The 12953-nt window shown below is 41.9% G+C and overlaps 1 protein-coding gene across 2 annotated transcripts in view; it reads left to right on the top strand.

Annotated features, from left to right (window-relative positions):
• TMEM163 (transmembrane protein 163) overlaps positions 1-10843 on the top strand; it is a 92616-nt gene extending 81773 nt beyond the window's left edge. For both annotated transcript variants that reach the window (XM_050340451.1, XM_050340450.1), the window contains 3 exons: positions 5159-5270; positions 8597-8738; positions 9691-10843. In XM_050340451.1, the coding sequence (XP_050196408.1) occupies positions 5159-5270; positions 8597-8738; positions 9691-9751 (315 nt within the window). In that variant the 3' untranslated portion in view covers positions 9752-10843. The remainder of the gene's footprint in view (positions 1-5158; positions 5271-8596; positions 8739-9690) is intronic.
• The last annotated feature ends 2110 nt before the right edge of the window (positions 10844-12953 follow it).

Genomic DNA, 12953 nt, shown 5'->3' with positions numbered 1-12953 from the left:
ATGACTTTGCTCCTGCCAAGAGCATCTGTGTCATTCCAGAAACGTGTCCCTGCTTCCTCAGCCAGGATGAGCGAGGCTCAGCGGAGGAGAGGGAAAGCACCATGAGACACCAGGTTTTCTGGGAAGGTAAAAAATTGCCATGAAAAAGGTGGTACAAGTAATTCCCAACTCCTGCAGGAGTGAGGAGGAACCAGGCCTTTGGCTGGTTCCCAGAGGAAGCTGAGGAGAGGGCAGAGGAGTGGAAGGAAAACTGCGGCTGTTGGAGGTGGGAGAAACAGCTTGTTTGGGGATTGCACCAAAATGAGCCACTGAGGAAGGGCAGAGAGGAGGGTCACACACAGATTTTAATCATAATATTTTATGTGTTGTGTCCACTGGGGAGGAACACTGGACATACCTGCTTCCTCCCATGCCAGTGAATATCTTTTGGCTCAGCACTGTACAATGCAGGTGAAATGAGAACAGTTTTACATCCCCAAAGTGGAAGTGAAAGGACTGTGACTAAAGGAGAGTGGGCAGATGGGAGTTGGTGGTACATATAATATATGAAATCCAGGCAAAGTTTTAGGGTCAGAATCAGCAATATGCATTCTAGGAAAAGATTAGGAACACAAGTCAGCTGAAACTTAGTTACTAGGCTGGGAATTGGGTTAAAATATCACCACCTAATAAACCAAGCACTGAAGAATCCCCTGTGAGGTTTTTTTTGTTTTGTTTCTACAACAGACTCAGTAATAAGATCAAAGTCACAACATCATAATGAACTAATTTTTTCTTAAGCCATAAGATTATTGCTGCTTTTGGTGAAACCCTTGAAAGCGGGGACAGAACTGTTGTCACACACCTCTTCTCAGCTGCACTGGTGGGGACAATGTGTTTGGATGAATTGGAGGAAAGCTGCCTGCTGATTTCTATTATTCCTTTCCCAGGAAAGGTAAAAGGGCATCCTAGAAAAGCTTTCCTTTGAGAAAGCAAGCACAAAACCACAGCATAAAATCTCGCATAAAATAAATCTTAAGTAGGGACACTGTAGCTATTAAAGTACTGAGAAAGCAATCCAGGATGGGCACCTTGTTTTAGGTACAGTACTGGATTAAATACGAAGCCATCTAATCAGATATATGTGTCCTTTAATTAAGGTCTCATGTACAGTATAGTAGTAATGAGGGAATATGATGAAAAGAAACTGAAAAGGAAGGAGCTTTATTTACTGCACTGAGAAGCCTTTATCATATGGAAATGATCAGAATTTAAATTTTTATCATCTGTCACAATTTGCTGCTGCTTTAATTAAAATAACACCAAGGACATGTACAGAGGGTCTGGCTGGATGTGCTTCATGCTCCTAATGACTGTCAGATGGGAAGGCAAGGGGTACAGAGAGGGCAGGGCTGCGGGAAGATCCGGAGGGAGATGGTGCCAGATGGCCAGGCTTATTTTATTAATTTAGGTCTCCATTACGGCTTTCCTTTCCTTCGTTTCTCCAAAGGATGAGTTAGTTTAATGGGAATCATTTCACAGCCCCAGTGTGACGTGTTTAACTCTTCAGAGCCCGCAGCACTGCAGCAGAGCGCGGCTGGCAGTCGCGTGTCCCGTCTGGCCGCAGGCTCAGCTCCAGCCCAGGTGCTTAGCCCTCAGCAGCCCTCCCTCAGGTAATTTGTTGGATCCTGCTGTCCTAAAGCAGTTCCAGCTTCTGATCATTGCATCAGAGGAGCGCCAGGGCAGCATTTGGAGCTGTTTCTCTGCTGTTCCACCCTCACCTGCTCAGTCAATGCACTGCCGGGATGTTCACACTGCTGGGCTGTTCACGCTGCTGACCATCACACCAGCGAGGTTTGAGCTGCTCTGTTACACCTGCAAAACCTTCTTGTTACTGCCAAGTAGCCTCATTCTTATTTTTCCAGCTCTTTAGTGCCAGGACACGCAGAAAACACAGAGAAGTAGTGAGGAAAGTGAGTTTAAAAGATTTTTCCCACTTCTGTTTCGTCTTCACGCAGCGTGTGCTCAGTTCCTGCGGGATCTGCCGCCTCCCTGTGGCTCGTGTGAAAAGCTGCACACAACTGGAGATGTGATTTTGGACACTGGTTAGATTTAGTGTTTTAGAGATGAAAAAAAAAAAAAAAAATCATTGTCTGCAAATCTGTTTGGCACAGTCCTAAAGCATGAAACTGCTGAGGTGTTTGCATTCAGAGCAAGGTTTTCTAACTTCTTTCCTTTCTGTGTCCACTATGATAACAAAGGAGCTTCGATATGTCAGGTCTTCTGCTTTATCGGAGGTTATTGGATTAGTATTAGCAATAAAATGAGCTTATTTATTGTGATTCAGTAAAGAAAAACTCTAAACTTATGAAGAATTTCTAGATCCTGAATACGTATTCTCTATAAAAAGTCTGTTCAGGAATTCACTTCATGAGTTCATTCAGAAATCACATTTAGGTCATACTTGGATTCCAGTAGAGTGGCTAGACTCATTTAGATCACAACTGTATAGCACAACAAATGGAAAGACACATTTCCACATACTGTGAATTTAGTGACACATTCAGGAAAAAAAGAATAACTGAGTTCACTTCAAAAATTTGTGGTACACCATGACAAGAAAAAACCAAACCAGCTCAAAATAATGTGCCATGCAGAAGATGAAGCCTGGTGTGGTAGAATAGGGAATAAGGCATAACTATTTCAAGATTTTGAATTAATAATTGGATTTCTGAACATTTGTATAAATATTTCAAAGTGTATCCTGTATTGGAATTAGTAGATTTTTTCCCAAACAATGTGAATTTGTAATGGTTTGCAAGTGCATACCCAAGAATTTTACAGGTGTAGAAAAACTGAATTTTGTCAGCCTAAGGCTGACAGTAACATAACTGTTGATGGCAAAATAATTTACCCTGTCACCTCCACCGGGTCCACAGGGCTCAAGTCTGTGCTAATGACAAAGCTGAGGAGGAAGGCAAAGACAAGAGGTAGGGATGCCTGGGAGGAATCATTGAGTCTTTGGAGGGTCTGTGGGGTGATGAAGAGAAAAGAACTCTCTTGTAGTTTTTGAGCAGCGAGTGGTTGTGTCAAGTGAGACACGGCAGAAACGCAGGTTGAGCTGTCAATGGCTCCGCTGAATGAGCACCCAATGCTGGGAGCACATCAGACCTGCACAGCCCTTTGCACTGCCCTTTCCAGCCTCTCCTGCTCGGTGTGAGGGAGTGAGGGGCCTTGGTGCTGTTGGGAGCATCGCCAGCAGGTTTGCTTGTCACTCCTGCTGGAACAAATGTAAACCCAAACAAGGAAAAGCCCAACTCACACATCAAGGGGAAGCTCCCAGCCTGTGGGGCAGTGTGGGAATGGCACTGTGCTGCCAGCTCAGCAGGCTGGGACACAGATGACTGTGTTAGTGGAGCACAGCATTCTGCTTCAGATTATCTTGAAGCCTTGTGCATATGCTGTATATTAAATATTAGGTGAAATATTGGATGAGGTTAGATTAAAATCTCAAAACACATCAGAATTTGTCAGGCTGTCAAACTTAAGTCTTTGGGCACTGAAAATACACATTTTAAAGAAAGATGCATAAAATTTAGGGGCATTGACAAGGATCTCAAATTTTGAGTGTTTTTTTGGCAAAGTTTGTCCAGACTTTTGAATCTTTGCTTTGTTGTCATTTCAGACCTTCTGAAAGCTCCCAACTTTCCTTGCTAGGCTGACAGCAAGCAAATACTCCCAGTCCTTCCTGAATTTTCCCCTAGCACTCTGGAATTGCCTGGGTATTTTCCATTTGTTCTGTTAAAATAATTTTATAAATGCTTTTCATCCTAACTTTACCCAGGGCTTGAGTTTTGTGTTCTCACAGCTCCTATTTTACTCTCTTTCCCTCAATGCATTTTGCCTTAATATTGTATTGTACCAGCTCTAGAGAGAATGAGCTCATGATTGAGTGAAGTAGACTTTCAAAATTATATGACATACAAAATTGTATAAAAATATATTGAATGATTTATTTAGGGATGTGAGTACATTATACCAGTAATCTAATTTCCAGTATCTTCCTAAGCAGCTTTCAAAACCATTTTTTGATCTCTTTGGGTTTTGAATTGCTACTAAAATAACGAAAATGGATGGAGCTGATGGTGAATCATCGTGACAATATTTGCTATCAGTGGGGATTTTTGTCAAGAGTGTTTTAATCAGAAATAGGATCCCAGTGGCACTGGCCCACTTAGACCTGCAGATGCAAAAGAAATACATTCTTGCTGTTTCTTTTATTTGTACTGGTGTTGCAACAGCTTAAATGAAAGCTTCTATTAAGAGTAATAAATTACTGTATTTCAAAGCTGTGTGGTTTAAAGGCAGGCAGGCTCAGAGCTCACCTGGGTTTTCCTGCAGCCTGGGGGCTCTTGTACCTCAGGGGCAAAAGGCACAGGGACTCCCTTTGGGCACCTTATTGCAGAGTGTCAGCACTCAGGAGAGCTTCTGCCCACCCAACCACACACAAAAGAGTTCTCAGGAAGGGGTAGGTGCCTCCAGACAACCTTGTAGAGAATGTGTGTTAAACAATAATTAGTTATCCTTCTTTGCCCTACATAGATGTGCAGCTGTCTCTTAAGGGAGCCTGGGGAGCCCGTGTTACACATGCAAATTAAGCAATGTGGGTAATTCTGTGAAATGAAAGTCCATGAAAATGTTGTTTTCTAAGACAGAGCTAAGCCTTACTTTGCACATCAGCATCAAAAGTTTCATGGATGTAGCTCAGACCAGAAATGGTTATTTCTCACACCAAGAATCAACCAAGGTCTGGTAAGTGGGATTCTATTCTCAAGCCTTCCTCCTGCCTGTGGGGCCTCCAGTAGGCATTAGATGACTTGCAGTCTGTGTTCAGCCCCACAGGTATGTAACCTCCCTGTTCGGAGGAGTTTGGGTCAATTCAAAACTTGTTGGTTGGAACTGTCGTTAATTATGGCTGCAAAAGGAATTGCAGTTGGCAGCATAAGCAAAATAAGCACCATCTGTCACGGTAGTCATAACTCAGGAATTTTTTTCTCAGGTTGTATACTCCAGTGGCACAACTAATTGCAGAGTAACTAGTTCTATTTATCATTTAATATATGGAACATGACCAGAAAACACACTAATGTATGACATTTTGTTTTCTTTTCTTTTCCAGGATGATTTTCTGTATAGTGTGTCTGTTTTAAGTGGAATCCTCTGCACTGTCTTGGCAGTAATCAAATTTATGCTGGGAAAGGTCCTTACAAGCAGAGCACTGATAACCGATGGTGAGTGTGACGTTGATCCTGCTGCATTTACAGACTCTTCCAGGGAATGTTGTAGACACAGAGGATGTGAATGACCCCTGCACAGTGACAGCTGTGAAAGTGCATTGGAATAAGGCAGCCACTAGGAAATGGAAAAAACCACCCCAAACCCCTAGAACAGTGTGTGGTACCACGAGGCTCTTGCGTAGATTTTTCAGTTGAAATGAGTATGTTTGGTGGAAGCCAAACAGAGAATGTGTGGATAGCAATAGTAATGATATTACTGATAGAGAGTTAGGGGTAGAGCAGGTGACAAAGTAGGTGTGTATAATCTAAGGTTAGACTGCAGCAGGGGGACATGACACCAATTTACACAGTTTTGTTGAAGTCACCTCTATCCCCTCTGCCTGTGCCTGGTGAATGACAGAATCCTGACAGTTTAAACAAAGGAAAGTGTTGCAGAAACGCCGCCTGCTTTGAGCAGGGATCACCACCATCATTCAGACATACCCCCAGAGATGTCATTTGTCACCACAGTGCTGGCCCTGCCACATGGCTGGTGTGAAGCAAAGCCCTGTCCTGCTCCCTGCCCTGCCCTCCTCTGGCCCAGCCGTGGTTTGGCTCAGGGTGAATCTCATCCACTGTATCTGAACACCTCACTGGGCTGGCTCAGGTGTGTAGCACCTGACTCTTTCTGGGTTTAAAAGTATGTTTAAAGGCAGTTTTAAAGCTTGGTCCAGATATATCTCTTCCTGACAGGGCTCAAGCTTGTGAATCCTGGGAAAGCCCCAGGGATCTGCCCTGCAAACGAGCGAGGCCACGGTGATGGCAGAGGTTTCACAGCATCCTATGAATCTCCCCCAGTTTGTATCTGCCAGCACAGGGCAGTTTGAAATACTCTGTAAACAGACATGGCAGGGTGTTAATGATTCATAGATAATGGTACATGAATTACTTTACTCTGCTAAAGATTTCACTTTAAGAAAATTCAATTTTCAGCCTACTCTGGGGAGATACATACAATTGCTTTATTTCAAGTATATTAAACATGCTTTATTTTTTCCTTGGTGATGTGTGATAACACGTATTATGAGTATTTATACCATCCTATTTATATAAATTCTTCATGAACATTTATATTTTAAATATAAAAGAAGCAAGAAAGGAACCAGAACAGCAGTGCGGGGGTTACAACTGGAGCTGCTGCCTCCCTGCATTTGGGATTCTCTCCCAACAGACCTGCAGTTCAGAGATCTTATTCTTTCCCATGGACTCTGCCACCCTAGACATTTTGAAACAAAAATATCTCCAACCTGCAAAAAGGTTTCTGGAAAGGATCCTGGGAACCATGGCCCAGTGAGTCTGATTCCCCTCCCTGTGAGAGTGGAAGTGGGACACGGTGACCGTTCCAGAACTGTGTCTAAAGCAGACAAATTATTAACCCTCCCTTTAGAAAGGAATGTAGGTTAGTTTTGAAACAGAACAGTTTATTCAGACAAAATATTAGCTGAAAATTCCTAAATAACTCCAGCTCTGAATTGTTCTCCTGCATGACACAGAAATGGCTTCCCCCGTAATTACATCCTCATGCTAATTACATTGCTTGTGAGCTGGAGATTGCTTATCCTTTGATTAAAAAAATTAGGGGAAAAAGTGTACAATTACCTCAGTCTGGTTTTTATCTCTCTTCTCTCCTTCAGGACTACTTTAGAAAATGTAGGAGGCAGATCTTACCTTGTGCAGTTCAATATCTTCTTTCACAAGACGTATTTACATATATATTTGATTTATTAACAATCAGGAAGAGACAATGTGATTCAGCAGCTGAGACAGATTTAGCACTCCCTTGCATATCTTTTTTTAGTGTTTTCTGTTTCCTGCTAATTTACCTCCTGTGATCCCTGGCTCTGGACCAACAAACTGTTTTGAGTAACAATTTTTTCTTCCTGAAAAATAGGTTTATTTCCAGAACAGCAAATTCTCTGTCATATATGTCAACCTCTATTAAAAATTATTTTTAAAGGATAATTTTATTTTAGAGCAGGGCTTGACAACAGTACCTCTTTCAAACCTAACTGTAATGAGGTAAAAGGTTATTTGTACAATTTGTTTATAGCAAAAGATCATGGCCTCTTGGATAATAAAAACAGCCGTTTCCTGCCTTGAATTTTGTAACATCTCAGAGGGCAACTGCAGATACGTGACAGTTGGGTGATATCAGCCAGCTTTCCTGTAGGTTTTAGATACCTGTTTCGTACCCAGATTTAGCCACCTGTTTTTTCCTGTGCTGGTCTTGTGCACAGAGCAGTGTCTGCATTAATTCCTCCAGCCATTACACGATTTCCTGCCACGCCAGCAAAGAAAGGTTTGACTGAATGACAGTCAGGAAGAGAAAATAATTTCCTTTGCAAGCAGCTTTTGTATAATTTGGAACCATTAGCCAGTAATGGCAAGAAAATGTATTACTCTTTTGCACATCGTGCTGATGGATTCTGACTTAAGCTGGAGCAGGGGAGGTAACACCAGTTTAAATTTCTAATTAACTAATTTATATTTAATGTTCTTTATATGTGTATTTCACCAACGTGCATTAGCAGTATAAGTTAATAAATAGGCAAGGACTGGGGGTGAGAGGTCTCAAAGGAGACACTCAGGACCCTAAGTGTCATAGATGTCCTTGTTGGCAGTCATGGGAAATTGGGAAAAACCAGGGCAAGTGCTGTAAGCAGCAGCTGACTGGAGCTGGTTCACCAAGCAATGTAGAATGTTTCAAGTTTGATTTTTCACTTGTTAACTAGGTTAAACAGTATATGGCTCTGCCAAATGAATGCATTATCAGTGACATTTTTTTTGTAGACAACAGTGATGTCTTCTGGATTACTGAGCGGGAAAAAAAAAATCAGAAAAAGGGAGTTTGGGGTTAAGAAAAAAGAACACAAGGAATGACTCATAAAAAGCCCAAATCAATAACCAACCAAGCAGGACTTGAATAAAAAATGGCATTAATTATTTCAAAAGCTCTGGGAGAATTTATAAGGGACAGTCTTGGAGACAAAGGATTAATAAAAGAAAGCGGAATCTAAAAGGATGTTCATAAAAATTGTAAATAATAGATAAGCTGCTGTCACATGTCTCAAGCATAAATGTAAAATGTTAGTAGGATTATCCTGTATGTCTTCAATAATGTGTACATCTCTAAGCTACTGTGCCAAACACATAAATAAATATATGGAATGGGGGTAAAAAGCTTTAAGAGATGGTCTTTGAAAAGTTACTTGAAAAACCATTTTCCTTTTCATAAGCTCTCTGGGTTCTTCCTTTAATTAGTTTTTTTTTTTCCCTTCTAGGTTTCAACTCTCTTGTAGGTGGAATAATGGGATTTTCCATCCTTCTTAGTGCAGAAGTGTTTAAACACAATTCTTCTGTCTGGTACCTGGATGGCAGTATAGGAGTGTTAATTGGACTCACAATATCTGCCTATGGAATCAAGTGAGTATCTCCTGGGAGCAGGTAGTGCAGTGTGAGCAGCAGATGGGCTGGCTGTGGGAGGTAGCCATAGCTCTGAGAGGCTTATATAACTAACTCCAGTGAAATCAGTCCCTGGAATTTATTAGATGAGCTGCCAGTGCTGAAGCAGTGTGTGGAAACGGTTATAAAAGAAAGACTGTGTTCTCACATCAGCTGGAAAGCAGCCAGGACTTTAAAAAAAACTGGAATAACTTTAGAAGGCTTTTGGATACCTGAATTGGAAAAGCAAGCTTTTAAATATTTGAAATATAACCACAAATCTTGGATAAAATCAGTCCCCACTGCTGTTATGGCACATTTCTAAGCACTGCTTTTCCAAAGACAGTCTGGATTAAAGGAAAGGTGCCCAAGTTCAAAGAAGGATCTTGCTATTGATTTATGTCCTAGCCCCCCACCTTATACAACCTGCAAACTGAAGGTTGCTGGTTGTGCTTGAAATGTTGTTTCTCTTGAATTTTAAGATGCTTTCTTGATTCATGACAGCAGAAACAAAATAAAAAATCAAATGAAGCTCTGCCACGTGCTTCATTGCTGCCACAATTTCTCTTGCCTGCGTGGAATCAAACATGAGTTTTGTGCTTTATCCCCCTTTTCTGCCATTAAGAGAAAGGGGGAGATGGAGCATCTGAGCTGGAAGCAGACCTTGGCCAGGCTGCAGCCAGCTCTCAGCTGGAAGCTGTGCGGGGTTTTTCAAACTTGGAAAATTAAATTAACATTTTAATGGGGAGCACCACTCTTGAATAAGTCACTATAATCACCATTTCCAGCGTAAAACCAACTGTTCCGGAAAACTGTAGAGGCTGTTACTGCGTCAGAGCCCTTCTTTATTCCTAAAGTAAATTAATAAGTGAAGAGAACACGCCGGTCCCAGGGCTCTCTGTGTCTCTGCACCAACACTGTGTCTCCCCTGCAGGCTGCTCATCGACATGGTGCCCCGGGTGAGGCAAACGCGCCACTACGAGATGTTCGAGTGAAGGTGCCGCCCTCTCCTCTGTAAGGACTGTAAAACTACAGCGTCCTGCGTTTTGGCAAGTGGTGCCAATGGTATTTTACTGAATATGCAGTTTGTTTCCCGTGGTCTGTTTTTGTTGAAGTTTGTTTTAATGGGAAATCTCTCTGTAAATCTGGCATATGTGCACACCGCTTGCAAATTCTGCCAAACAGCAGCGTCTTTTTATTTCCAGTATGCTATTGGTTCCTGTGACAATAGAAAACATGCAGTTTGCAGTTTGCACCCAGCTGCCATGTTGTATATTCCAGAGTGAAAGTGTTCTTAATGGTGTGGTAAGCCTGTGGGTAAAGAAGTGCCAGTTTCAGATTTGGGGTTTGGTTTTTTTCCCCCATGGCCTGTATTTTCCCAGACACGTGCTGTAACAGGAGTACAATCCCTGCTAACCTCTTCGACTAAGACTCTCTCACACAGAGTCTGGACACCAAGAGCTGTGTTGCTTAAAACACTTAAGTAGATACTTCCCCCCACCTCCCCTTGAAAATAGACACCCAGGAAGAGCAGGCACAGCCCTTTCTGTGACCAGAGAGAAAACCGCGTTTTAATCCCAAATTGACCCAAACGGTACCTCTTCAATTTAAACTCAATTTTTTTTTCTTAACGAGACACTGTTCATAGCTTTGCATGGACCAAACAAGCACACACAGTATTACTGTACAGACCAAAGCCAAAAAGTCGTGCAGGGAAGAGGAGCTGCTCGAGGAATGGGGTTTTTCATCTCCTGTTGTACCATATGCAGCTGTACCAGCGTGTGTAACGTTGTGGTTGCTCTGTAGTCCGACGACGGCACAGCAGTGGCTCAATCTTGTGGTGAGATACAGATCTATTTATTAGATTTTAGATTGTCCTGTAAAGTGTTGCTCACCTTCCATCACACATCTTATATATTACTTAATAGCAGGTTAAATGATCAAAGAATCTGGATGTATAATCAATAAAAAAATGGTATCTATTTTATACAGTATCTGTAAGTAACATTTGAAAACTATTTCCAGAATGTATCATAGAACAAAGTCTTCCTGTATAGCAGCCTATTAAACTGGATTCTCTGGCTATAGCCATTTTCTCATTATTCTATATATTCCAGGTTGGTTTTCACACCAGAGAACCACTATTGTTGCTTCTGTTTATCACAGATGAATGAAAAATAGATAGTCCACTGTAGATTCTGAAATAAGACCACGGTAAGTAGAAATGCCCATTTCTACTACACAACAATAGACTACAGAAACTGGAGTAGAAGCACAATCAGTGATTGATGTACAGTGGAGACACTGAGTTTTTCACTGGTGTGATGCTAAAACTGTATTTCCCATTATATGTCATTTAGCCAGATCCCTAAGGATCTCTAACAAAAGCCCAACTCCAAATGATATGTGTAGGAAGAGACCACCCAGTGGTTTCACTGACCTGGCAGTGCCCATATGAGGGGTACAGTATTGCAAGGATGCCACTCCTTGACACAGAATTCTTTATGGTAAAATGGAATTTGTTCTGCTGCTGTGGTTTGTTTTCATGTATTTTGGGTCAACGAGGTTTGTACAAGTATTTGTATACAAACTTTCTGATATTGTTGCTCTCAGTGCTGCTGCTGCTGCTGTCACAGGATGGTGTTAGAGCACTAAGATTACAAAGGAGCTACTTCATAAGAGCATTTAGCAAGGACTCCAGGAGGACTGGAAAGTGCAGGAGTGCCCACTGTCTTCATCACAGGTGGACTTTTAAATATCAAATGCCACCCCAAGACCCTTTCTTCCTGCACCAGACCCTTACTTGTTATACTTTATCTTAGTTCTGATATCTTCCCATTGTATTTCAGGCCAGTGAGCAGGAGATTACGTGGTTGTGGCAAGATACTGAGCTCCCAGTATGACCTTTGCCACACCAAAGTTCTGAACCACTGAAAAGTATGTAGGACACTCAAACCAACACCCAGGTCAAACATTGAATAATTCTGCTGAAATGCTGAGTGTAAACAGGAGCACAGAGCTCCACAGACGTGCTTGTGCATGAAGGAAAGCTAAACACAGGGTAAATGAAGTTTCACACTTCCTTCTGGAACTCTGGAATGCTCTGAGGATGTTTGTAAGGACAGACTCCAGCTGTGTAGACTTTGAAAAGGTGTGGTTAAACAAGTTAATCATACTTTTTCTTATCAGATTAATTTAAACCAATTGCAGAAGCTCTTGGGTTGCCACAGCTGCTTCAAAGCATTTCTGATATTAGCAGGTAAATACAGGAAAATAACTGAAATACTTGTGATACTTGAAAAGGGCCAGGAAATACAGATTCTCAGAAATGAAAGCAAACACATGCTGATAAAGCCAGCTCTCATTGTCGAGACTTTGTATGGAATGTGACAATAGCAGAAAAAATAACTGCTCATCCATCTACTGTGACACCGCTCTAACCAGCCACCCTCAGAGGTACCAGCTTCTATATGAGTTTCCTTTATTAAATGTCTGTGCCAGTTGATTTTTCCAACCACGAGATAACAAGTGTGCTTCCAGCTAGGCTAAGTGAAACTGGACTTTTCAAAAGCTGAAACAGCTCAAAAGCACTCGGACTAATTACCTGAAACTTGGCACTGGTCAGCATAATAACCTGGTTGGTGATCACAGCAGCTCCTCAGCAGTGCCACGGCCTCTTTGTTGTGCACAGGACACAGGGAAGAAGCCTCAGCATTCACACAAGGATCAGCAGCTGCAAACTGACACTTATTAAAGTCTGGCCAAGCCCAGAATTGCAAATTAATCCCTGAAAGTCACTGTGACACTGAGCAGATGCTTTGAATTTGGCCATGTTGTTCAGCAGAGCTGTCAAAAACTCTGTCAGGATTACACCAGCTGCAATGTGGAATCCCAAGCCATGACCTGCATGCCCCAGGTAGGCATGAGGAAATGATAATGTTCTACTTATAGCTAAAAGCCAGAATTTTCTGCACCCTAATTGTCATTAAAAAAATCACCACACTAACATCTGCTGCTGATTTATGCCTTTTCACTTCTAGCAATAATAGGGAGACCATAAATAAGCATCACCCAACCATTGTGGAAAAACAGAGCCTCAAAAGAAGCTCCTTGCTGAAGATGACAATCCAGGAATGGATCTGAAGCAAAGACCCCAGACAAGAAGCTTCTCAAGGATGGGCAAATTCAGCTCTAGGT

This window comes from Myiozetetes cayanensis, unplaced genomic scaffold (genome assembly GCF_022539395.1).
Source record: "Myiozetetes cayanensis isolate MyiCay16 unplaced genomic scaffold, myiCay2020 scf9, whole genome shotgun sequence".
NCBI lineage: Eukaryota > Metazoa > Chordata > Aves > Passeriformes > Tyrannidae > Myiozetetes > Myiozetetes cayanensis.
The sequence above is the reverse complement of the archived record's forward strand: the minus strand, read 5'-3'. Positions and strand labels throughout refer to the sequence as shown.